This window comes from Eumetopias jubatus, unplaced genomic scaffold (assembly GCF_037043125.1).
Source record: "Eumetopias jubatus isolate StellerSeaLion01/CBP00866 unplaced genomic scaffold, mEumJub1_p1.0 scaffold_9, whole genome shotgun sequence".
In the NCBI taxonomy this organism is placed as follows: domain Eukaryota; kingdom Metazoa; phylum Chordata; class Mammalia; order Carnivora; family Otariidae; genus Eumetopias; species Eumetopias jubatus.
Genome location: NW_028274815.1, coordinates 51799438 through 51826372, shown reverse-complemented (window position 1 = coordinate 51826372; position 26935 = coordinate 51799438). Strand labels below are relative to the sequence as shown.

The following is a 26935-nucleotide window of genomic DNA, read 5'->3' as shown; positions in this document are numbered from 1 at the left end:
TACAGCTCCCAGAAAGCAATTTAGCAATAGGTACTAGGACCTAAAAAAAGGCATGTCCTGCAACTTTATCATTCCAAGGCTGAGAATCCAACCTAAGGAACTAGCAGAAGGGGCCCAAGATGGGCCTATATCCCAGTTTTTATATAAAAAAGTATGTCTCACTATTATAATAGTGATGTTTAACAATGGGAAAAAGCTTGGTAAGTCTAGTACATTCATATGATACAAAATGATGTAGTTATTGAAAAATTTATAATGATGCAAGAAAATATTACATAAAAACGCAGGACTCAGAACTGCATATACTTTGATCTCAGAAATGTGATAAATAGTGTAATTTACACACACAGACACACACTCAGAGGAAAAAGCCTGGATTGGTAAATATCCAAATGTTAATACTATTTTTTTTCAGACTGAGATTTCTTTCCTTTATGCTTTTTGTGTTAAAAGTAACAGGTACTGCTTTTACAGCAGAAAAAAGGGGGACAGAGTTTTTAAGGCAGCCAGACGAGGCCGGTCAATGAGATTCCTTAGCTCCGGGCTTCTCGGGAAAGCGCGGTCCGTGCGCCCGCCCCCCACCTGGTCCTCAGAGCAGCCGGCAGACGCCTGACTCCGACCGAGAGTGCTCGAATCCTCGCGGCGGGAGGAGGTGACCGGCTTGGCGAGGCACGCGGCCGGGGTGGGTGGAAGGTCGGGGGAGGGACTGAGCCTTTCTCCTGTCGGGAGCGAGATCTGGACTGCGCTGGGCGTCCGGAGCCCTGGGCCAGCCCCCCGCCATCGCGGCCGCCGCCCGGTCCGGCGTTCGCCGGCCAGGTGCAAAACGCCTTGTCATTGGGAGAGTCTGCGGCCGGAGCATTGAATTACAGCTCAGCCGAGCCCGGGTAGGGCGGCGGGGGTGGAAGATGAGCAGAAGCCCCTGTGTTCTGAGCGCCTGCTGACACGCTGGGTAAACGCGGCTGGGGCGGGGACCGAGTGCAGCCCACTGGAGCAGCCCGGGGCTGGCCTGTTTCTCTTCAACAGCAGAAGATCTGAGCCAGGAGCCAGTGATCCCAGCCGGCTTCCCTCGTCCAGCCTTCTCCATTGAGGAGACTCGCTCCTCCCCGACCTTCCCTAGCCCTCTCCGCGCGCCCTGGGCGCACGGGGCCCTAACTCGTGCCAGTCATGCTGAGGGTCTTCATCCTCTATGCCGAGAATGTCCACACCCCGGACACCGACATCAGCGATGCCTACTGCTCTGCGGTGTTTGCAGGTAGGAGGGGCCGGCATCTCCGCAGGGCGGGGAGGGTGCGGGTCGGAGAAGGGGACTCCTGGACCTCCACACACAGAGCTCCGGGGTGGGAGAGAAGAGACTCCACGACCCGGGCCAGACTGACTTTGGGTGTCGCAGAGACCCGCATACTCGGAAAGGGACGACCCAGAGGGAAACAGGCAAGGAGAGAGGTGGCTGAACTGCACTGCTCTGGGGCCTGGAAGCTGAGTCCAGGTTGGAGCTATGGGCGGGGAGGCCGGGGCCAGCATCTCTCCTCTCACTCTTCTGGACCTCTTAAAAGAGGTCTTTCCACACTGTACTGCAGGCATCCCGGAGGGCTGGGTCTCAGGCCTATGTATAGCCCAGCTCTCTCCCCGGGCCTGGGCCTGGCGGCTCTCCTAGGCCCCAGCTCTCTATCACACGCTGGGTTGGCAGGCCCCGGCCACTGGGGGCAGAGGCGCCGAGGTCCTACTCCTGCTTTGGGCACAGGATGGAAGAAATTTAGTAGCTGGCACAGCTGACACCAGCACCAACCTCCAGGAACGTTCCCCCTCTCCTCTCCCCTCCCCTCCCCACCAGAGGGAACTTGTAGGGGAGTGGTATCTGGGAAGTGCTATCTTCATCATCCTCGAACAAAGGAGCCTGCTCCCCTATCCCATTGGGACCTCCCACAGTACAGTTTTCCTATGGTCATGAGTGGACTTTTGCTCCAGGAGGTGAGGGCCAGCACCGGTCTATTTACCTGGAACCCCCGCAGGGCCAAGTCACAGCTGTGGTCTACCCAGCTGGGTCTTTGGGTTTGGAGCCATACTGGGGGAGAAGGACCAGAGTATGAGAGTCCACTCCCCACCAGCCCAGTGGGTTTGCTCTTTGTCTCCATGACTTGTCACTTTCCTTCTCTTCAAAGACCTGGCTTCATGCCAGGCCCCCAGAAATCGTAGCAATGACTGGTCCCTGGCCATTCAGCAGAGCTGTGTTTTCGAGCTCTTGGATCTTCCTGTTCCCAGCCGCCCATGTGCACATGTACTCCCAGACACATATCCACCCAGGAGCGCATGTGACATCCCCGGTGTTTCAAGGGGTAGAGGTTCAGAGAACCAAGGCATGTGTCCACAATAGCACACACAGATGTGTTCTACCAGGGACATAGGCACACACACTCCTGGATGTGAAATTTGGGGTTTCTCGGGGCCCTGTGGCCTGGGAAACAGCCTGAGCCAAGAGGAGAGACAGAGGGGGGAGTGGGAGGTGACACGCCAGCTGGGCTTTCCTGCTAACATTCTGCTTTGACCTGTTCTCGACCAGTTTCCCACAGTTGCCTCCGGAAATGAACTTTATCCAGGTGTTTCCAGGGGGAAGACAAAGGCATGAATGGGGGGCCTCCACACTTCCACTACATCCTCGGCACTGGGCAGGCCAGGCCAGCAGCCTCACGGAGGGCCCTGGGCTCCTCGTCTCAACTCTGGGGAGCGCCATTCCCACTGTGAATATCCCCCTGGCTGAGGGGAAGGAGGGTCGTGTCACCTGGGAGGGAGGGGAAAACCCTGTGCTTTGAATATTTGCCTCTTGCCCCAGCACCCCTTCCCCGGCGAAATGCCCTAGCCCAAGGGCTGAGCGGGCTTTGTGAATGGCACCCTCTAGACCTGTCCAGTGCATAAAAGAACCTGAAGGAGGGTAGGGCACTGTGTAACCCTGCCTGTGTTCTCAGGGCTCTTGTCTCCTCTGGTGCCCATTCAGTCTGAACCAGATTTTCCTTCCCTGATCACAACCCCCATCTCCCAACCCCCCCACCCAATACCCACAGATTTGCTTCATGCTATGAAGTCCCTCTACCCAGGCCAGGCTCTGAACCCTAGCAGGAGAAAGGAAAGAATGAATAATGTATGGGGAAGCACTTTCTAACCCCTCAAGTGCTTTGCCCACAGGAGTGTGGCTGGTGTGACAGCCCCTGCCCCCATCTCCCTGATGTCAGTCCGCACTTTTGCCCTTTGCCTGCAGCCTGACTTCTCTGGGTGGGCTCCCACTTCCCCAGGGAGAAAGGAAGTAGTTGTCTGTGCTGCCTGTGAGTGCTCCCCAGAGGGGGCTGGCTGGAGCCCCCCACTCCCAGTCAGTCGTGGCTGTCACTGCCAGGCAGTCACGGGGAATGCAGTCCCTCCCTTCCCCAGCCCTGGACACATTCCACCTCCGGCACTGGCCAAGCTCTTAACCCATGTCCAAATTTGGCCTCCCCACAGCATTCAGGCCTGCTCAGCCTCCTCTCAGCCAGGGCCAGATTGGTGAATGATTACACAGAAGAGATTACACAGAAAGATTACACAGGGAGCCCGGCTCTGGCCTTCCCTGGCCCTTAGGTTTGTGGTTGTGATCAGGTTGTGATCCTTTGGCTGCCTGAATATAATATCCCATAAGGACACCCACTCTGTGCATGCACAAATTCATTCCATGCTCACAGCAGCTTTATGAGGCCAAAGGGCAGGGATAGTATTCCCCCTGAGAGATGAGCAAATAGGCCCAGAGAAGTGCAGGAGCCTGGCCAAGGTCACACAGGGGTCAAAGTACCTCCCCTCCTCACCACACCTCCCTCTTCACTGCCCTCTGTTGTTCTCAGCACCCATGGCTCATGAAGAAGAAAGTGCTTTGGAAAGCATACCATGTGCTTCCCACAGCCAGGGCGACCTGGACCTGAGCCAGCAACTGGGAGTGGGGGGCAGTGTTTGGGGTATCCAGCATGGGGCTGAGTCAAAGTGGGGGGGGAATACAAGGCTGCAGGGAGTGCACTATAAGACAAATGACCAAAACATGGGGGATTCTGATTTTAAAAATGTGTATTCATCCCAAGAAGAGAGAATGGGCATTCATTAAGCACAAACAATGTGCCATTTTCTGATGCTGTTTCTTTAAAACCCCACAACAACCCTTTGAAAGAGACATATTTAACTGATACCCAGCTTACTAGGTGCTAGGCACTGTTCTACATAGAACTCATTTACCATGAGCTATTTCAAGTTCCAGCTATAATTTGTACCAGGCACTTGTATGTAGACATTTAACCCTCCTCGTAACCGTATATGATAGCAACTATTATCACCCCCACTTTATAGACGAGAAAACTGTGGCACAAAGAGGTTAAGTTATACACTTGTAAGTCATGGAGTTGGGAATCAAGTGCATGTGATCTGGCTGCGGAGCCCCGTCTTTAACCACTTCACGATCTCCTTTGGGTCTTAGCTTTGATTTTCAAGAGACAAGCAGTAAAATGGAGGGGCAGGATTTGAACCCAGGTCTGCTCACACCCTGGAGCCCCATCTCTTTGAATACTGCTTGGCACTCAATTATATATAATTATTATTATATATGATTATGCATATATTTATTCTAATTATTATTATAGTTGATATGTATTGTACAGGTACTAAGAAATCACTTCACACACCCAAGTAGACTATCACTACCTCTTTTACCTGGTCATTCCACTCATCAGTTGTTTGTCCAGCTACGGTCCTTCCAGACTGGGCACAATGGGCTCAGTGGCGAGCAGCCATCTCCTCTGCCTCAAGGGACCCTGGTCTTGTCTCCTCTGGCTGACCCTCCTGGAGCAGCCCCTTCGGAGCTGGAAGGCCATGTCACATGCTTCAGGGCACACAGCTACCAAAGTGGGGGCTGGGATGGAAGCCCAGGGCCGCCTGATTCTTCCCACTGCAAGATGGGTCATCCCAGGTAGTCCCACCATCATGGCCGTAGCCAGAGTCACTACTCCCTGTGCTTTCTACACCCTTGGTGGACACACACGTGCCCCTTTGATCCCAGCTTTGGATTGGGATACCCATGGAACACAGACTCTTCAATGAATGTGAGGGGAAGGGGCACAAGGATGCCTTGGACCAGTCATACTCTTGGAAGTTTTGGGGCTTTGGCACATGTGCCCCTAAAGGAGTCCTATAAACTCACAGGCAGAGCATTCCTCTCAAGGTTGATGTCATTGAGCAGAGAGGCAAGGTTTGTTTGCTTCCTGGTCACCCCCTCATCAGGCCTTGGTAAAAACAGAGACCCGAGCTAGAGGAGGCCAGCTGGCCCAACTCCAGCAGCGAGAAGAGGCCGTGTAAGAAGCACCTCTTCTCCCACGGGGGCAGGGAGGTAGGATCCCTAATAGGTGACAGAAGAGGGCAGGGGTCAAACACTCCCAGGCCAGTGGGAGCCAGAGGGAAAAGCACGCGCATGTCGGGTGAGTGGTGGTGAGTAGGGTGAGCTGAGAGTGTGCATGCCCTGGTCACCGGGGCCAGATAATCAGTGTCAGGCAGAGATTTGGAGCCCATGTGCCAGGTACTCGGAGTTTTCAGGAGAAGCTATCCATCCAGATTCGCATGAGAAATCTCCTAACATTGAATTAAGGTATGATTTTGTTATAAAACATTGTGTTGCTCAAAGATAATAAGTCTCTAGGCCGGATGCATCCCCAGGGGACACCAGTGACAGCATCTGAAGCACAGTGTTTTATTCTGTCTTGGAGAATTTAGTCCTGGGCTCTTGGGACAACAGACAGGCAGTCTCCTCTCACTTGGGATTCTCAGTAAGCACCTATCCCTGACTACACCGATGGGGTGATGGGGCAAATTGGAGAGCGCTCCCCCTATCCTCTATCAGCCCTGAAATGTTGTTGCAGTTAACACATCTTAAGTAAAGATGCCGTGAACACGAGAGTCTCTCTCACTCACCTAACGGTTGATGTGTGGGGAGTCCTGGCCCATACGGTTCTGACCCACAAGGCTGTCCGGGACCCCAGATCCTTCTGTTTTATTGCTCTGCTATCCCCAGGGGTCCCCTTGACAACATGGTTGGTGATGGCTCACCAGCTAACCCTAACCATAACCCTAACTTGGTCTCATGACCGTATCTAGCTGTGAGGGAGGCTGGGAAATGTAGCCTTTCTGTTTGGCTGGCCCTGTGTCCAGGTAAAATGATGCAAAATTTCCGTGGAAGAAGGGGAGAACACAGAAGGAGGGGGACAAGTTGAGGTCCCAGCATACTGTCCATGAGAACTGCTTTCCTGATACAAGTCCCCTTGGGAGGAAGCCCCCTTTAGGCCTTGGCTGCGCTAGGGCGTCTCCAAGGAACAGTCAGCCATCTCATCAGGGAGAAGTGAACGGAAGCCAGCCTGGGAGGCTGGAGATTGGGGATGGCAAAGAGGCCTCAGGAAGTGTCCCGGGCTCAGGCCACCAGCTGCTGATTTTCTGGTTTACAGAGCAGACGTGTGGAGCCCCTGTTCCTTGGACACAAGCCAAATGTTTGTACAAGTCCCTTGGAATATTCCTCTGGAAATATTAGATATGCTCCCTACAGATTTCCTGTGCTGCCCCTGACAGATCAGAGCAGGAGGTGGTGGCAGGGCTGGGGGGCTGGGGGGAAGGGACACAGCCTGGAATCACTGTGACAGCAAAAAAAAAAAAAAAAATATCCCAAATCATCATATCCAGAAATCCCCCAGGGGGCAGTACTGCCCTCCTGGAGAACCATCGGCTTAGCCTCATCATGGGACCGAAGGGCCACTGGGGAGCCAAGTCCATGGTCCGCTTCCCAAGCCGGCGCTTAATGTGCACAGGGAGCACCTGGCCAACTGAAACAGCCTTGGTCTTTCCCCTCATTGACTCCGCCATCTAGCTAGACCTCAAACAGGTGATTATAGCTAGTGATTCCTTACAATTGCTGTGAGTGCCAAGAAGGAAAAGTGCGGCTGTCCGATTGTTTGCCAGATGGACCCAGTCTAGACCCAATCTAGACCAGGATGTCAGACACGGCTTCCCCAGAGAAGCGATCTGTAAGCTGAGGCCCAAGGATGAATGGGGGTGGCTCTGGAAAGAGAGCGGGGAAGGCATTTGTGTGCAGAGGGGACAGCAGAGCTCCCAAGTTGGAAGAGAGCTCAGCATGTTCCCCAAACTGAGAAGCCACTGAAGCGGGGACTCCGAGCGAGGGGTGGAGTGGTCTTTCCCAGCGGGTGGAGGTAAGGGGTCTGGGCTCTATCCCAAGAACAAGGGAGGCCTTTGAGCCTAATCATATTTGTTTTAGGATCAATAATGGGCCAGAAGTGACCAGCTAGAAGGCCCCTGCCGTGGCGCAGGCGGGAGAGGGTAGTAGAGGAAATGCCTCAGGGGAGGCATCTGGATGCTGTGGGTACACCGATGCTACCGAAGTCAGGGGTATCAGCATGGAAGATTGAGGCTTCTAGTAAGTGAAGTCTTGCCTCAAGTAGACTTTAATAATAAACAGCCTTAAAGTGATCTTCATTCCCAATACTTGCCCCCTTGGGAAGGAACTCCCATTGAGTACTGGGCCCCGGCATGATCCAGAGACGTGATCCAGAGACATGGCGGGCTCTGAGCATATATAGCATACAGTTCCACAGTCACCCTGGACCCATTTTTCTCTCTGGTCTGCTGTCATTGGCATCTGCTCCATCCTAGAGCTCATGGGCAACTGGATCCACATGCTTCCTTATTCTCAAGAGGATAAGCCCGTCCCTACTGGAGAAGACTCAGGACATTAGCAATAGCTATTGTGAGGAGATGGGCTCTGATAGAGCAGGATCTACTTGGAGCAGGTAGAAGGAGGTCTGAATGTTGGAGAGGAAGCAAGTGTCCACCTCATTATGAGGATAGGTGGGGTCACCCAGAGAGAGTGGGAGAGTCAGGAGGCCGAGGTCCCCAGCCAGCGAGAAAAAGTATAGCCTTTAAGTTTGGGGAGAAGACAGCCTCAGACTTGTCACTGAAGGAATGAGAAGGGTAGGGTCTAGTGCCCACATGGCCAGCTGGTCTTAGGAGTATAGATGCTTCATTCATAAAAATGGGAGAGAAGGCAAAGGATTTTGGGCGCAGATGCTGATGGGGGTTAGGAGGCTGGGAACCGGGGGCAGTTCTCTACTCATTAAATAGGAAGCAAACAGAGTAAGGATGGCAATAGCATGTTGTAGGTTTGGGGAGAGAAACGTATGAAACGGTGGTTTCTAAAGAGATTGTGGAAAGATTGCTTGCTGGGCAGCAGGAAGGGTCCACCTGACCACTGAGTCACGGGTCATGAAGATCAAGTGTCGGGGACAGGTTAGCTGTGTGATTCTCCAACACCTCTAGTCATTAGGGTGGCGTAGGCCGAGTCGGGTTTCACCAGGTCATGGTTTAGCTGCATGAAAATGCTGGATCCTCTAAATAAGGGAGGGGACAGCGAGTCGAAAGGTTACAAAGCAAAATGATGACTAATCGTTGAGTTTAGGCTAAGGACTAGTGCGGAGGTGGAGAAGGGACAGGGCCCTGCCCCGTGCTAGGTGCCGGTGATGTAGGGGTATAGAGAGGAGAAGCCCAGGCTCCTGTGGTCCAGAAGTCCATCAGCTGGAAAGGAGCCTGACAGAACACGGAAAACGTGCTCGGGGCTGTCTCCACTCCAGGCTAAACGCAATTCCTCCCCCTGTGGGGGTGCGGGGCCTGGAGGGTGCTGTCGGGATTGTGGCAGGGGACCGAGTGCTCCAGAGAACGCAGTATCCTTTAGACAGAGACCTCCGCGGTCTCTGTCGGACAACGAACGACAACGACCCCAGACTGCTTGGGGAAGTTGAGAGGCGAGTTCGCGAGGGCTCGGGCCCGGGAGTCTTTCCAGAACTGCCGCCTGAGCACCGAGGGCAGGTAATGGGGCTCAGGGTGCAGCGTGTCGCATCGCCCCTCCGCACGCTCCTCCAGCGCTTGCTCCAACTAGTCGTTTGCCACAGACAGACACTCGCGTTCCTGCGGCCGGATGTCCCCTCCTCCGGCCTTCGCTCATTCCTCCTTCGCCCCAGTGTCGCAGCGCCCCGGGAGTGCGGGACCCGGCTGGGCGCAGCGGGGGTCAGAGCCGCGGCCGCCCGCCAGGTCCGCACTGGTGCGCTCGGGGCTCGGGCGAGCGGGGCGGCGGGCGCCGAGTCGCCGCGTCCTGGCCCAGCCGTGCGCCCCACGTCAGCGGCGCTTCCGTTCCCGGCCCCGGGCGGGGAGCCGCCGAGGGGGACCGGCGCCCCAACCCGCGCGCTTCTGACCCCGGCCGGGTCCTGCCCACCAGCCGCAGGGCGGGGCGGGGCGGGGCGGGGTCCGTCGGTGTTGGGGGGGGTAGGGTCCGCCCAGCGGGTGTCCGGTGTCCTCCCCGCGGCCGCGGCCAGGCGCGGGGACTTCTCCGCGGAAGCACAGCGAAGGCGACAGCTCCCCTCTGGCACCGGCGCCGCGGAGCCGGGCGCTCGCTCGCTGGCTTCTGGGCCCTCTGCTCCCGCTCCCGCTCGCGTCCTGCCCGCGCGCCCCTGCGCGCCCCTGCGCGCCCGAACCATGCTGTGCTGCCTGCTGGTGAGGGCCAGCAACCTCCCCAGTGTGAAGAAGGACCGGCGCAGTGACCCGGTCGCCAGCCTGACTTTCCGAGGTGAGAGCCCCGTGGCCGCCGCGCCCGCGCCACCCGACTCTTGGCGCGCGCGGCCGGGTCTGCGGCCACCGCTCCGGCACTAACCCTAGCCCCACGGCACAGGGACAGAAATCTCAGCCCTGCTGGGAGGACGAGGAGGATGAAACCGAGCGTGATGAATACCATAGTGCTCTGAAATTTTGGAAAACGGAAAGGGCCATAGTTTGTCAACAGTTACTACTTTTTTTAAGACCTATACCGAGAGGTAATAAAGTTCAAGCCCTTACCGGGCAGTGGGGATAGAAGTGGGAAAAGAAAGATAGGTGCACAGTAGAGGGAGGAATCAGGATCACTTAGAAACTGGGCGTGTAGATGGTGTGTTTTTGAAACTGTGTCTTGATTTCATTCATTCACTCATTCATTCGCCCATCTTTATTGAACACTGGCCATATTGAACCCGCCATGTCTCAAATGAGGTGCTTAGACAAGGGAGGGTCTCTCTCTCTCTCTCTGGAGCAACAAAGGACTCGAAACTCCCCTTCTCACCGGGCATCTCTAACCCATCCTCTTTGAGGGAAACATTCCCATGGGGGGAAGTGTCTCAGGAGGGGCAAAGGGAAGAGGAAGGATATGTTAAAATTAAGAGAAGGAACAATGGCTGTGAGTCAGGAGCCCAGTGCTGCAAAGAATGATACATAAGGAGCGGAGAAGGGGTTTCTCTCTTACCAGGAGTCATATCCTGTGGTTTTGTGGAATTAAAAAATACGTGCATCACAAAGGATGGTCAAAAGTAGAGGGAAAAGTGGCTGGTGTTTTCATGAGATTTGAAAACAGTGAGGGCAATAGGGGGCTCTTTAGCTCTGACCCATGATCTCCATCTCGTCCCCAAGCTCCCCAGGTTAATAATGATCATAGATGGTAGACACAATTTGGCAAAATGAGAACTACTTGCTTTTATTCTCTGTAATGGGACAATTTACATTTTATCTCTCTTTTGAAAAGTGTGAGTCAAAACATTTTAGAAAACATTGCTATTTGCATTAACTGGTGACAGTCCTGGGTGCCTATTATGAAATGCCACTTCATGACAAGGTCGCTAGCTCATCTGCCTAAGCCATTCATTCCCTTATAGAAACTGTGGGTCCACCCTTGGCGGGAAAAGAAGTTCTGTAAGGATCTTGAGACCAGGGGCTTACAGCAGCCTAGGTCTCTTGGATGCTTTGGGATCTGTTCACAGCTCTCTTGCCCTGGTTCTGGAATAGTCTTGTGGTAGCTCCCAGTCTCTCCATTCTGCAGATAAGGAAATGGAAACCTGGACAAGTTATATGTGTCCAGGTCAGTGGACACGGCAGGGAGTGCTTGGAGTGAGCAATGCCCTTGAGTCTGGAAGGTGGCCAAATCTGTTGAGACCCCTCTTAGCTGTTGCCCTGGCCCGGGTACCCCATGCAGCTGCTGTCCACCCAGTGTCTGCGTTCCCCACCCTTTATTATTTTTTGGTAATTGATAAGCTCCTAGCAAAACTGAAACACATGGAATGTAACATCTCCAACCATTCAAAGTCTGTTGTTTTTCAAGGTTGGGCTGCAATGCCACCTTCTCCGAGAAGGCACTCAGGATTCCTCTGACATTCCTTAGTCTCTTCTCTCTCTATGTACAACACATTGCTCGGCCTGCTGGAGCACTCACCACAGCCAGCCCGTGCTCAGCGCTCAGATCCCCGCTCAAGGCGCCTGACTCCTCAGGAGCAGCATGAGCTCTGTGCTCTGCAGTGTTTGCGTTCTTTCTGGCCCAGGCTCTGGCCATCCTTCAGAGGTACCTGGAAGCCTTATGCAGTCCGGGGTGATAGTCCTCATACATTCCTGTGCCTGAGCATCCTCTGGAGAGTGTGCTTGCAAGACAGATTCCTGGCTTCTGATCCAGCAGGTCCAAGTGACCTGAGACTCAGCACTTCACATCTACTCCATGCAGAACATTTTGGAACCACACCTTGAGAGAAATTGACGTGAGAGTTGGTGAAATGTGAAATTAATGCCATTCCTTCCTCCACTCCCACCCCAGAGGCTGTTCATGCTGCAGTCTGGGGCTGAGCTGATGGTTAGGGAGAGAGGCCATTAGAATCAGACCCAGAACTTATGGATCATTTCAGCTGGGGTGCTCAGCCCTGGCTGCACATCAGAATCTTGGGGAGAGCTTTAAAAAAGACCATGGCCAACCTCCTTAGCCCTCCTCTCTTGAATCGCTGGAGGGGTTTCTAAAAATTCTCCAACGTTTCAGATGTGCAGTCAGGGGCGAGAAGTCTTGAGCCCCATCGCGTCCTGGCACGGAGGGGCTGTGGCCTGCTTGCAGAGAAACCAGCCTGTGCTGTGTGCTTGGCTTCCACCTGCAGCCCGAAATGCATGTGCCCAGGCGGCCTCACTTTCCCTGCAGTTGGTCCCAGGGCATTCCAGGCGCGGATGTAATTTCAGGACCCACCTCCCAAAATAGACTATGAGCTCTGGGAGCTGGACTCCGAGGGCACTTTCTGGATTCCCTCTCTCAAGTGTTCGGGGTGGGGGCTATTAATGAATACTTATCATTCCTCTGTTCTTGTATTAATTAAATAACTAGTTAACTAGAACTCCTATGAGTACCTGGGCTGTGGCAGATAGTTTTGACCGATTATCTACGTGAACGAGCAGCTTCATTTCCTATAGCATTTAACCATCTGTACCTCTCTTCTGCCCTGCCCGTTTTCCACCAGCTAATGTGATTATTTATGTCCCTCCATTCATGCATTTAGTTCACCGAACAAATATTTATTGAGCACCTACTATGTGCTGAATGCTGTTTGAGGTGCTGGGGATCCATGCAAGAATAAAACCAGATCCTCCTTCCCTTGGAGCTCAGACATCTTATTTCTTTGAGGGTGCGATCTCCTGTGAGCTGGCTTGGTGAATTTCTACAGAACCTGCTTCATCCAGGCTCACCAGCGAGAAAATGGACTCGTTACTGCTCCTTCCCTTCCCTCAACCTGTCGGGGTCTCTCTTCCTCCCCCTGTCTCTCTAGTTGGCCCCTCCCTCTTAGCCCTCCTCCCCTCCCTTCTGTCTCTTGGGGGATCTCGAGGCTTCGGGCAGGAGCCTGAGGGGTCTTATAGAACCCTCGGAAGGTGAAAGCACTCCTGAGGGGCAGATGTGACTCACCTGTAGAGGGAAGGTGGGCTGCAGGGCACTGTACCCTCTGAATCTGGCCTTTTAAACATTGAAAGTGACTTTAAAGCATTGAAAATAACATTCTACTTTCTTTTTTGTGAACATAATACGTACTCAATGTGAAAAGGGGTCTATTACAGAAAGGTATGATGTAAAGAGTAAAGAATGGCCCCAAATCCTGGTACTTCGAATTAACTTAGCGGTTTGATATATTTCCTCCAAGATTCTTTTTTTCTCTTTTTCAAAAAGACAATTTTAGTCGTGAAATTTAACACCCGAGTAAAGTACACCCTATATAAATATATGCTTTACTGCACTGACTCTCAGCCATTTTGGGGTGTTGCCACTGGGTGGGGTAGGGGTCGGGGTCTGCTATGGGCGTCTAGTGGGTGGGGGCCAGAAATGCCTCTAGACATCAACAGCGAACAGGACTGCCCTGCAACACCCACAACAAAGGATTATCCAGCCTCAAGTGTTCACAGTGCCAGGGTTGAGACACCAGCTCTAATGAGTAAATGAAGAGGGGGCTATCCATGTATGTTACCCAGGACAAGGACTGGAACCTGACCAGTCTCACCCTTCCACCAGAAGTCCCAGACTCCTTGCCTTCCTCCGTAGAGATAATCCCATCCCAGATACCTTTTTTCAAATGTTTGAATATTTACATTTTCACTCAACAATAAACCAGGGGCATCTTTCTATGTTGATATATATTCTTTTACATACCTTTTAAAATGTCTGCATAGTATTTTAATATATGGCTGCACCCAAATTCAGTGGACCAATCCCCTACTAATGTATACTTAGATTATATCAAATTTTTTATACTTATGGCCATCGCTCAAGTGATACTCTCACCGTAAGAAATATCCTGGTGATGAAGTCTTTATCTGCATATTTAACAATTTTCTTTGGGTAAATACTGAAAGTGGCATTGCCGTGTCACAGGTTAAAGATGTGTGTAAGGATTTGCTGCATTTCCCAAATTGCTTTCCTGAAAATCTGTACCAGCTTTACCCTCTCATTTGCAGAGTATGAAGGTTTATTTTCCTATAATCCTGCTAACATAAAACATGATCATACTTTAACAATCTTCTTTAACAATATCTTAGGTTCAAGTAGTATTTGTGATATTTCAAATGTCATTATCTACTTGCATTTATTTCTTACTGAATTGCTTTTTAATTTGCCGTTTTTGGGGGGTTGTCTTTTTCTTAATTAGTTGTGCTCTTTATATATTAAGGATGTTAACATTTTGTCATAGATATTTCAAATCTCTTCCCCAGTTCTAATTGGCCTTTTGAGTTCAAAGACTACCCCTCTCGGGGCACCTGGGTGGCTCAGTCGTTAAGTGTCTGCCTTCGGCTCAGGTTATGATCCCGGGGTCCTGGGATCGAGCCCTGCATCGGGCTCCCTGCTCCGCGGGAAGCCTGCTTCTCCCTCTTCCACTCCCCCTGCTTGTGTTCCCTCTCTCACTGTCTCTCTGTCTGTCAAATAAATAAATAAAATCTTTAAAGACTACCCCTCTCAGAGTAGATTCCATCACATCTGGTCTATCCAGCTGCCACCACACCTTCCTGGCTAGCTGTTTCCTGGAAAGGGTGGTTTCAGTTAGGATTTAGAAAGATGAATATTAGGGTGAGGGTGAGAAGAACAGGAGGGTGAGGTTCTTGAAGTGAGAAGAGCAGGACTCTGCTGGGGATGTCGGGGGGAGAGACAGTTGCCCAGTTCTTGGGGTGTGCAGGCTTGAGTCAGGGTGCAGATGGTGGGCAAGGATCAGAGTCTCCCGCTCCTTTTTGTTGCAGGGTGTCTGTGCCGAGAATTACAGCAGACCTTCCTTCAGCAGAAGCCATGGACATATTCCTCTTTCGGTTGCCATTGCCTTTTAGTTTTGTGCTGATACTTCGAATTTTTATCATATTCTTTGTCCGGTGGCTATTCTAATGAAGTGTCAACAGAATGCCCCAAACAGAGCAATCCCTCAGCCCATATTTGTGGAGTTAATCAAGGCTGTCTGCAGGATCTTTTTTATTTTTCTTAAGATTTTATTTATTTATTTGACAGAGAGAGACACAGCGAGAGAGGGAACACAAGCAGGGGGAGTGGGAGAGGGAGAAGCCGACTCCCCGCCGAGCAGGGAGCCCGATGGGGGGCTCGATCCCAGGACCCTGGGATCATGACCTGAGCCGAATGCAGACGCTTAACGACTGAGCCACCCAGGCGTCCCAGGCCTGCAGGATCTTAAGGTGCCGCACACTTCTTACAGTAGGTCTTGTCTCCTGACTTGTGGGCAGAAACAACCTTTCTCTCTCTCTGGGAGTCCGGAACACCCCATCTCCTCTCCTCTCTGCTCCGTCTTGAAGTGAATGGCACCACCAGCCACGCCTGCATCCCTGTCAGAACCTGAGACATGTTCTGCTCTCTCCTCCCTTCCCTCTTCCCCACCCAGGCTGGTCAGCGTGCCCCAGACCCACAGTCTGTGTCCTCACCATCTCACACCTGGGCTTCTAACGAAAATGTGGTAAAATACACATAACACAAAATTTGCCATCGTAGTCATCTTTAAGTGTACACTTCGGTGGTATTGAGTACATTCATAGTATCATGTAACCATCACCACCATCCGTCCCCAGAACTCTTTCATCGTCCGCAGCTGAAATCTCTACCCGTTAAATAACTCCCTATGTCTCTGGGAACTGGCCACTTTCACTTAGTGTAATGTCCTCGAGGTTCATGCATGATGTAGTCTGGTCAGAACTCCCTTCCCTTTTAAGGCTGAATCATATTCTGTTGTATGTGTACCCCACATTTTGCTTGTCCATGTATCTGTCAGTGGACATTTCGGCTGCCTACCCATTTTAACTACTGTGAGTCATGCTGCTATGCATATGGGTGTACACATACCTCTCTGAGACCCTCTCGAACTTTTATGAGAGCTTGTGACTGTCACCGTCTTTACTCCTGCTACCCGCCAGCCGGGGTGCTGGGACTCTTGGGCTTCTCTTTCTCTCTGTGTAGCCTCGGGACCTTCCCCCTTCACAAAGCCTCTAGCGTGATCCCTCCCGTAGAGTGGCTGGACTTCTTACGTGGCCACTCAGGGCTCCCAAAGGCACGAAAGCAGAAACTGCAGGTCCTACTTTGAGCCACAGGGCCAGCTCAGGTCAGTGTGGAGGGGCCCCATACAAGGACGTGAGCGCTGGGATGCTGGTTCATGGGACCATCTTTGAAGGCTACCACACCAGACCATCTTCCCTGCATCTTTAGTTCCAGGAAGCAGTTACTGCTTCTTTCTCCATTTGACCATGACAACAGTATGGCTGTGGTTTACTGCAACCCCTTTAATTGATCCTGTTCCCGACACAGTGCCAGGCACATGACAGGTATCGGTAAATATCTAGACACCTTTGTTTCTATCATTCCCCTACATGGGAGTCAATGTTCCCCGTGTAATAGGGATAGCAACTGACTCTTAGTGTTGAGATGTTTCACTTTTTTGTGATTAAATTTTTTTCTTATTCTGATAAAATATATATAACGTGACATTTACCATTTAAACCATTTGTAGATGTACAGTTCAGTGACATTAACACATTCACATTGTTGTGCAACCATCACCACCATCCCTCCCCAAACTGAAGCTCCTTGCCCATTAAACAGTACCTGCCCATTCCTCCTCCCCTCGGCACCTGGAAACCTCGGTTCCACTTTCTGTCTCTATGAATTTGACTATTCTAGGTACCTCATGTAAGTGGTATCATATAATATTGTCCTTTTGTGTCTGCCTTATTTCATTTAGCATAATGTTTTCAAGGTTCTTTTATGTTGTAGCACGTGTCAGAATTTCGTTCCTTTTTAAGGCTGAGTCATGTCTCATTGTTTGTATATCCCACATTTTGTTTATCCATTCATCTGTTGATGGACATGTGGGCCTTGGTGTCTGTGAGGTGTGTTGGGAAATGAATCAGCATCCCTCAGCTTTTCTTTGAACCCTCCTTGGACAGGCATAAAAAGGGCCCACGTTACAGACTGAGTGCGCACCTCAGTGAAAACCCCTGCTTTACAGCTTGTCTTCTCTATGATCCCACCAGCCCCAAAGATTCCATTGTCATCAAGTGTCGTGAAAACAAGCATTCCGTCTGCTTCCTGTGACCTTGTAACTGTGTTGTGGGGACGTGGGGCTACTGGGGGGTTGCCAGGTGGCTCTACCAGAGCTCAGGGTGCTCCCTTCCACACTGTAAGCACTGTGGGTGTGCACGGCCCTGGGGCTACCCAGCATCCTGGGCCACTGAAAGGAGCCTCTCCCTACAAGAAGGGGCTGGAGGTATGCGTGAGGCCTGGGGCCCAGACAGCACCCTGGAGAAACAGCACTCTGGCCATTGACAGGTGAGCTTCACCAGGTGATGAGCAGAAGGGTAGGGATGGGGCTCCTCACGTGAGGCTGTGGTTATGTCTGACGCTGGGGTGTCAGCAGATGTGGGGCTCCCCTCAGGGGACCCTGCTTAGCCAGGTGGCCCCAGGGGCTGGATGGGGCAGGATGGGCTGTCTTCTTACCTTTGTTCTGCTCCTGTCTCTGAGGCCCCTCCTCAGCCTCCTGCCCACAGCCGTGGTCTTCATCAGAGTTGGCCCAGTGGGGGACCAGGACCAGGATGGTGTGCTCCATCATTCTTGTCACATCCCTTGGCTGTCGGCGCTCAAGGGCCAAGATGGTGATTTCTTTGTTCTTCAGTTCTTCTCTGACAACTTTCATTTAAGGCATGATTGTCAAACATTTTGGATTGTTATCCACCACAAGAAATATATTCTATATCAAGACATCGTGCACACATGAATATGTATATGAAAATACAACCTAAAGTTTCAACTAATGGTAATTTTGCAGTGAAAGACATACTCTGATACTTTCTTCTTTATTCTGTCTTTAAAAAGACATATTGGTCATCTCACTCAGTTGATGTCATGGCCTACTAATGGGTCCCAGTGGGCAGTTTGAAAAACACCACCATCCAGCAATGAGAGACTCTGGTCTGGGGTAGAGTCAGGGTAGGTCAGCCTGGGGAAACAAGTGAAGGATTTCTATGGGGGACAGAAGAGTCCTTGCATGGTAGGTTCATTCTTCCTCCCTGAGTCATTCAGTCTGGAGGAACACCCCGGGGGCTACAGCATGATTCTCACGGAGGCCTGCTGGCCCCTAATTCTTCAGAGCAATCTGGGGAGAGGACATGGTCCTCTGTCCCCAACCCCAGCATGACCTGTGGGCTCTCCTGTATCTTTAACTATTGAGTCTGTTAAATTATACACATCAAGCCACATCTCTCAAGGCCAAAATTAATGATCAAGGACAGGACAGGTCTAAACCCATGACAAGGAAGGAACTGTTTTCTTAACTGTTTCCTAATTAGCAGCATGCCTTCCCTTTCCTTGGCGTCTGTAGGTCATGTGATGTGCCAGGTTAATGTTTCACTTCTTTCCTGCACCTCTTTGGGGCTGTAGCACCCCTCAGTGACCCCTCCCTTAATGTCACTCAGAGGGTCTCAGAGTCGGTCCTTCTAGCCAGACTTAGTGAAATCTCCCTGAGGGCCTTTGTTCGCCTCATCTTTAAGAAAGGCAGAAAGTGGGAAATGCTTGAAAGACACTTTGTATAGGGCTTGGCCCCCACTGTTCAATTCATACCCTCCAGGAGCACCAGGAATGCTTCCCAGGGGTCACCTCAAGAGCCAGTGCAGATGGGATTTTCCACGTTACTCTTGTAGGTCATGGGGAGTTGATAGGGGAGGGGAAGTTGACACTTAGACTGAATCTTGTATCTCCTCAAAACCCTATGACATAAGAATTTTCTTATTATCCATTTACCACCAAGGGAGCTAAGGCCTAGAGAGATGATAAGCCCTCCCTAAGGTCACACAGCAGGAGCTATTATTTGAACGACTCCAACACTGTGTCTGTCTCCACTGCTGGAGACACACCATCATGGCCCACAAGAATGGTTCAGCCAGGGCAGGCCTGGACCAACTTTGAGAAGATGACTTTTGCCCCTCCCAGAACATCTCCTTCTCATTGTGACTCCTCTCATTCCCTCTGTCCACCAACACACTCCCCTACTGTTAATGCAGTGTGATGGCATTCCTTGAGAAGAGTGGTTCTATCCCCCTGGTGACAAAGTGACCTTGTAGCCAACTTGGGAAAGGAAAGACCCATTCACTGAGCATTCCATTACTGGGCACCTTGCTATATGTTATGGTTACTGATATGAGTAAGGCATGGTGTCTGCCCTCTGAAGACCATAGTCCAGTTGTGGAGAAAGACACAGAAGCACATAGTTATCCTGCGTTCTGATATGTGGTCAACCACCTCTGTCTGGGAGAGGCAGGGGAGGCTTATCAGAGTGGAGACAATTGAGCCGGGTATTGACGAATCTGTAGGAGTTCTCTAGATGCATCTGAGTGGTGCGGGGCGGGGAGGGGAAGTAAAATGAACTCACATTTCATGAGTCAGACTATCTTGTTTAATTTTCACAAAACCCCATGTAGAGGTATCATTAGGACCTTATAGATGAGGAACCAGAGGCTGAGATGTGCAGTGAATTTCCCGAGAGTTTTGTCAGGTGTGTCACGGGGACTCCTGGGGGGAATCCCCAAGACTCTTTGAGCCAGTCAGCAAGGTTATAACGATTTTCAGAATAACCTCAAGATGCTATGTGCCTTTTCAGTGTGTCAACGTTTGCACTGATGGTACAACAGTGATGGAAGGTAAAACTGCTGACATCTTAGTACTAGGGAGGCCTTGGTGCCAAGTTGTACTTGGCATCCTATTCTTCACACTCATGTATTTGCAGTTTAAAAAAAACCAGCCGGTTTAGTTGAGGAATGTCCTTGATAAAGCGGTACAATGATTAATTTTATTAATCTTTTTTTAAAAAAAGATTTTACTTATTTGAGAGAGAGAGAGCACGCACAAGCAGGGGGCAGGAGCCGAGGAAGAAGCAGGCTCCCCACTGAGCAGGGAGCCTGATGCAGGACTCGATCCCAGGACCCTGGGATCACGACCTGAGCCGAAGGCAGATGCTTAACTCACTGAGCCACCCAGACACTCTAATTTTATTAATCTTGATTCTCAAGTACATGTGTTATTGATATTTTGAGTGTTGGGACAGAAGTTTGCATAGAGCACGTCTGCTCCACACTGAAAAATGCTGATGGTTGCAAGAAGAAGCACATGTATGGCTGCTTGAGTTGCAAGCTGAACCAGCCAATTTTTTTTTTCATGGAATATTGTTTTTACTTGAGAGAATGACTGACAAACTGAGCCTATTCAAACTTGGGCATTTGACTGACATTTTCTTGGAAATGAAAGAGTGAGCGTTCCACCTCAAGCAGACATTTATTATTTGTTGCCAATTATAAAATTTGAGCTTTCAAACCAGAATTGGAATTGTAGAAAATTGTATCTTTCAGCTTTTCCGTATTTAATGACTTTGCTGATGAGATTGATGGTAATATTAATGAATGTGATTTTTTTGCATTATGCAATCAAATGTGTCAACCTTTGGAAGGTCTACATAACTCAATTAGTAAAAACTTTCCCAGTAACAAGAATTATGTCTGGGTAAGATATTCATTCAAAGTGCAAGACAGAGCCATGGACTTGAATGTAACAGAGTACAAAATGTTCATCTACCTGCTTTCAGGAAATACTACTTGTTGAGTTTTTTGGTGTAGTATCAAAGAAGGATGTCCACAGTTACCTGCAAATTTATTAAAATATGCCTCTCTTTCCAGGTATATATCTCATTGGTTTTTGCTTCCTTGAAGTCACCCAGAACAAGACGGCTCAATAGACTGAATATAGAAGTAGATATGATAATCCAGCTAGGCATGAAAGAGATTTGCAAAATATAAACCGTGGTACTTTTCTTTTTCCTTCATTTCGGAAGTTATAGTTACTTTTCAGAAAAATATGTCACTTATGTTAACATGGATGTGGTTTATACTGATTTAATTACTAAATAAATATTTTTAACTTTTAAAACATTTTACTTATTTTAAGTAAGCTCCACATCCAATGTGGGGCTTGAACTCATGACCCTGAGATCAAGAGTCCCAGGCTCTACCCACTGAGCCAGCCAGACGCCCCTAAATAAATATTTGTAAATGCCTCAGTTGTTATTTCCAATCTGGTAAAGGTCATTAGATACAAGCCATCTAAATAAAGGCTCTTTGGGCTCCTTCGTAAATTTGAAGAGTTATGTCCTGTGATCAAAATGTTTGAGAACCTCTGCCCTGAGGCTTCATGGGAAATAAGTGTTCTGTGGTGGTCTGTGATTTGCAGCCGGCCATGAGAGGGGGTTGGGAGTTCACCCTGCCCCACTTCAGGGGAGTTTTATCCAAATCTCCGAAAGGACCCCCCTCCCCGGGGGCTGGGAACATAATTGCCTTGGCGTCTACCAAGCTCTGCTCTGCCTCTCTCCCTCAGATGTCTCTTTCTCCACAATTTTCCTTTGCTTTCTCTTTCTCTCCTGTTTCTCTCCTTCAAATCTTCCCCCAAGCCCTGCTTACATCCTTAACCCCACTCTGCTTTTCTTTTCTTCCTGCTCTGAAACTGGCCAGAGGGGGGCTGAGCCCGCAGGAGGTCCTTGGCAGTGCTCAGCTTTGGAGGAGGACTTGGAGGTCCTGGGAGATGTTTCCAGGGGCTTGCGGGGCTTTCATGGTCCAGACTCTGTAAAAGTTGAGTGGTCCAGGTGAGACCAGAGGCTTCTCACTAAAGAGTCTTGCACAGGTGGGGTGGAACCGGGTGATCTTTAGGATCCAAGCCAAATGTAAGTTCTGTGTCTGACGGAGCACTTTTAATCATCCACTGGACACTGAATCATTTCTGTTCTGATGCTTAGCGGGAGGGTGGAACATGGTTAGGCTTTTCTGTGCCTCACATCCACTCCTCCATTGCCCAAGGCGCCAGAGGAGGTGCTCTGGCTGGCTGTCGTCTGGGGCATGGTGGGTCCCACCTCAGCCATGACTCTGTCAGTTCTTCTTCTTGTCTACCCCAAACCATTCTGCCTTCCACTGGCCCAGCCATTGCGAGCCTTGGGACAGCCTGCTTCAGACAGACCCCTACAAGGCAAACGTGTGTGTGTGTGTGTGGGGGGGGGGGGGCTGTTCTTTAATTGAGGTAAAATTCACATACCCTAAAATTCATCATTTTAACCATTTAAAAGCACACAATTTTGATGGTTTTTAGTATACTCACCAGGATGTGCAATCATCATCATTGTAATTCCAGAACACGTCATCACCTCAAAAAGAAACCTCCATGCAGCATCGCTCCCCATTCCCATCTTCCCCCCAGCCGCTGGAAACTACCAATCTATTTCTGTCTCTGAAATAGACTCTTCTGGCGGGGTGTCGTAGAAATGGAATCATAGGATAGGTGCAGGTACATATTTTTAAAAAGAAAAACATTTTCCAAGAAGATCATTCATTCTTAGAGTCAGAAAATTTACAGTTAAACAACTTTATTTAGAAAGTCCTAACTTCCTAACAACCGAATTTGTTATTGTTATGTTGTATAATAACATTATCATAACAGTAACAAAGTCATTAAGCAGAGACAGGCTGGGGATTTTCCTTTAAAAACATGCTTGTGGGGGTGCTGCTCTTTCTCAGTCCCAGCGCTGAGAGAGAGAAGTCTGGTGACTGGCATCAGCCCCTCCTTGCCGCCCGGTGGGAGCCTCAGGAATCCCTTGGTTTGGCGAGGTGTCCTCTGGCCGGTGGGTGTCCTCTGGCCGGTGAGGGGCTTTGGTGAGGCTCTCAGCTCTCAGAAGCCGACCCTCAGTCGGTGGGAGGTGCAGGGTGGCAAACGTCTCTCCACTCTCCCTTTGTGTCTCTCGCAGGAGTGAAGAAGAGAACCAAAGTCATCAAGAACAGCGTGAACCCCGTGTGGAATGAGGTAGGCAAGCTCTCCTTTCTCCCTCCTTTTCGCTCTGCTGCCGCTGTCTCTGCAGGGACAAGTCAGGGGCTGGTGCAGGAGGTGGCTTTCGCAGTGGCGTTGTCAAGGAGGCGGGAGGGGCTGCTGGTCCAGTGTGTCAGCTGAGTCCGCCTGGTGCTGGGAACCTGGGAGCAGGGGTGGGGTGGTGGCCTGGCCTGCCTGGTAAACAGAAGCATGTCCTCTGATGTGGGTGTGGCTCGGGGAGGAGTGAGATATCTTTTGTTCTCTTCCTCTCAGCTCTCCTCAGCCGGGTAGAACTACCAGCCAGGTCATTTAGGGGCTCTCTGGCCTGCCCGGACTCTCTTACACAGGCTGTTCTTCCTGCCCAAAGCCCACCTCCTCCGCTCAGTCCTCCCTGATTAACCAGATCCTCAGCCAGCTCCCTGCATATGGCCCCCTGGTGGTCCGTGGAAGCTCAGGATGCCTTGTGCGGATACGGTTGGGATGCACAGGATTACCTTTGCTCTGAGGAGAGTGGCAGGGCCTCTGGATAGGCATACCTAGTGTGGCACTGATTCACGCTGCCCACCACGGGCCTGGCTTCTGCACGAGCACATTGGTCTCCGTCCCTGAGGACCCTGTGGGATCACCATGCGTTTTCCCCAGCTGTGCTCCTGGCCTGGCTTCCCAGTGATCGGTGGAATTGAGTTAGGGGGAGGGGGCCATGGGAGCCTGACCTCCTTCTTTCTTCTGCTGCCTTTGGTTTTACTGTCTCTTCTGAGGCTCTGGAACCCTGCTAGTCTTGTATTCATTCATTCATTCATTCACTCACTCGTTCATCCATCCACCCACCAGCATTGTTCGTGGATAGCGGTTCAGTGCCCTGAGGGAGACCAAGGTGAACCAGACACAGTTTCCTCTCCTAGGGGGCCACCAGTTAAGATGTGTTTTCTCTTTTTTCTTCCAGGGCTTTGAGTGGGACCTCAAGGGCATCCCCTTGGACCAGAGCTCCGAGCTCCATGTGGTGGTCAAAGACCATGAGACAATGGGGAGGAACAGGTGAGGTGGACGAGGGGGGCTCCGAGGCCTGAAGGTACATGGAGGGTCGTGGTGGACATAGACTCCAGCATCTGAGCCCTGGAGAGCTGGTGTTTCAACTCAGTGTTTTTTGGAGACTTGCCTCTCGTGGGCCTGGCCTAGTGGTAGATGTTGGGGAGCGGCCTGCCTGTAGCTTCAAGAACTCAGCCACGGGTAAATCTGAGAGCTTTCCAGGCTGCAGGGAAGGGAGATGGGCTCGAATCAGGTGTGCACGTGTTCGCATGGACAGACCGTGCCCCGGGGAGCAGGGAGGAAAAGGCTCCCTGTGTCCTGCTCCAGCCCAGGGGAGCCTGGGCGCGGCCACCTCTCCCCACCCGGTCCAGGCTGGTGAGGGCAGCGGCACAGTCCAGAAGCGGGCTGGCAAAATGAAGCTGCAACTAGCAGGGAGCTCTTGAGGAAGGCTTCACGGGAGGGGAGGGACTTGAGGTAAGATTCGTGGTTTAGCAGTGGGAAGGTAATCAAGGGTTGCAGTGACTGCCCACGTCCCTGTGGCAGGCCTTTCTCTTGTTTCATGTATGAAGTGCAGAAGGTTTCCAGGCAGGGGCAAAAGCAGGCTCTTTATAGGCAGGCAGTGGGTCCTTTCTCCTGTCATTGAGCTGCGGGCCTTGTATGTGCCGGTGGTAGTGTGGGGGGTGGTGGGCAGGACCAACCAGGCTTGCAGATTGATGGCCCTGCTTGTTGTGGGGTCAGGTGGTCTGGGAGAACAGCCTGGGAGGCCCCGGGGCCTTGAACATGAGGGCAGGGTCCAGCCTCCCTGCTGGGCATGGCAGGGTAGGGCTGTGTTAGGTGCCGCTGGGGGTGGGTTCCTGCTCTTGGTGCCATTTACTGAGGCATGGGCTTGCTGTTTTGTGATCTACTCACAGGGGTGCCTTTGTCTGGGAACTGGGTCAGCCAGCGTCTGAGGACCGGCAGGCCTGGCTGTGCTACCCTGGGGTGGGAGAGGAGAGAGAGGGAAGAAGGGAGGAGTCAAAGGCCTAGAGAAGGCCAACAGGGGTCTCAGGCTGTGGAACACCTGGAGAGTTTGAAATCCCAAAAGGCTTGGAAGAAAATTCCAACTGCCACGGTCTCTCTGTGACTCTGCTGGTCATGGGTGCAGGGCAGGGTGTGTGTGGGGAGGGTGGGGGCACTTTCACTGGGACCTCCGCCCCACCTGCACAGGGGGCAGGGGCTGGAATCCCTTCACACTAATCTACCCCAACACAGACATCTTGTGGAAAAAAGGCAGCCTCTAATAAGCATGAATGGTGGAGCCGCAGGTGAGGGAGGGAGCGACGATGGGCACAGGACAGTCCTGGCAGGCTTCCTGGAGGAGGGCCACACCGACTGACTCCAAGGCTTTGGAGGGTGAGGAAGGAAGGGCATTCCAGCATTCGGGTGTGGTGTGCAGCAGAGCTAAGGCCCTACAGGTGGGACTCACACATGTAGCCCAGTGAGGAGGGAGCCGTGGGACCAGATTGGGAGGGGTTCTCTGATAACAGGCTGAGGATAATAATAGCAAAACCGCAACAGCTGATGTTGACCAAGGGCTTAGCTGAGTGTCTGGCGCTGTGCTGAGTCTTTATAATACAAGATCTTTTTTAATCAGCTGGGTACTGCTGTTATAGTCGTTCATCCTTTTGGGTTCTGAGAGATGGGGTGCTTTTTTCAGAGGTTGGTGATGGCAGAGTTATCCTTGAAGGCAGGTCTGTAGCACACTCATAATCACCGAGTCCCTGTGCCTCTCAGAGGCTCCTGGAAGGCCCGGGGGGTGCTGGACCCTTCAGGAGAGTTCTGTTCCCTTATGATGCTGGACTTGAGAGGGCTTCAGGAAGTAAAGGTGGGACAGTCTGGTTGCTGCAAGGCACATGGGCTTCATTTTCATTATCATATTCAGCATTTCACAGGCCCTGTGGGGAGATTTCTAAAATCATGAAGGAGACCTGAGAGCAGGGGCTGGGAAGATATTTTTGATCAATTCAAGGGCCAGGCTGGTCCTCAGGGTGACAGCAGGTCAGTGCCACACATGGGGGCTGGGCTGCCCTGTACCTTGGGGCCTTCTCGTTGGCCCCTGTGGGTGTCCTCTAGCTCCTGGGGGGAAGCCATCTCCCTGAACACCAGTTCACTGCAGCGTCAGCGCTGGAAATCAGTTCCTCAAACTTCAATTTACAGAGTTGCTAATTCTTAAAACTCCCCAATTTACTAGAAACTTCTTTCTTATAACTACTTGCATGTAGGTTTTGAGTTTTCCAAACATTTCTTAATTTTGCATTTCTAGTGGGGCACCTGGGTGGCTCAGTCAGTTAAGCGTCTGCCTTCCACTCAGGTCACGACCCCGGGGTCCTGGGATGGAGTCCCCACATCGGACTCCCTGCTCCAAGAGGGGCCTGCTTCTCCCTCTCCCACTCCCCCTGCTTGTGTTCCCTCTCTCACTGTGTCTCTGTCAAACAAATAAATAAATTCTTAAATTTTTTTTTGCATTTCTAGCAATTAAAAATTAAATTTGCATTAAACTAAATTTAAATTTAAACTTATAGTCATAAATATCTGAAGAATTTCCGAGGTTGCCCAGACCACGCTGGCATGTGTGGGAATAATGGAGTTGTGGCTTCATTATGGCAGCCCGTGGGGTATGCAGCCTCCGAGGCAGTTTGCTTGACTGTAGGGGCCTGAGGGGGAAGCTGCTGGAGCGAGGGTGGGGAGGCAGGTTACGCAAGGCCACGCCGTGTGCCCCCACGGTCAGACCTCGTGGGACTTCCATCCTACACATGATGGTGAGAAGAGAATCCGAGATTAAAAGTGCTAACAATTCCAAAGCGGTAAAAGTAAGAAATATACCAGGAAGTGACATTTTACATTTTGAAAGAGAAAGGGGAAAAAATTCAGTGATTTCAGTTTAACGAAAAATTTAAATAGGACATCTACTCTCTGGGGGCACCTGGGTGGCACAGTCGGTTGAGCATCCAACTCTTGGTTTCTGCTCAGGTCGTGAGCTCAGGGTCATGAGATCGAGCCCCGCGCTCAGCGTGGAGTCTGCTTAAGACTCTCTCCCTCTCCCTCTATCCCTCCCCCACCCAAATAAATAAATAAATCTTAAAAAAAAAA

The 26935-nt window shown here is 51.2% G+C and overlaps 1 protein-coding gene across 15 annotated transcripts in view; it reads left to right on the top strand.

Annotated features, from left to right (window-relative positions):
- Nucleotides 1-1164: 1164 nt before the first annotated feature.
- The window catches only part of DYSF (dysferlin), a 205166-nt gene continuing 179395 nt past the window's right edge, over nucleotides 1165-26935 (top strand). For 8 of the 15 annotated variants that reach the window (XM_028116261.2, XM_028116257.2, XM_028116259.2 and 5 more), the window contains exons 1-3: nucleotides 9580-9670; nucleotides 22722-22777; nucleotides 23724-23815. In XM_028116261.2, the coding sequence (XP_027972062.1) occupies nucleotides 9580-9670; nucleotides 22722-22777; nucleotides 23724-23815 (239 nt within the window). Of the gene's footprint in view, nucleotides 1253-9579; nucleotides 9671-22721; nucleotides 22778-23723; nucleotides 23816-26935 lie in introns of those variants that run through there. The other 7 variants (XM_028116262.2, XM_028116258.2, XM_028116260.2 and 4 more) reach the window with 1 other exon arrangement.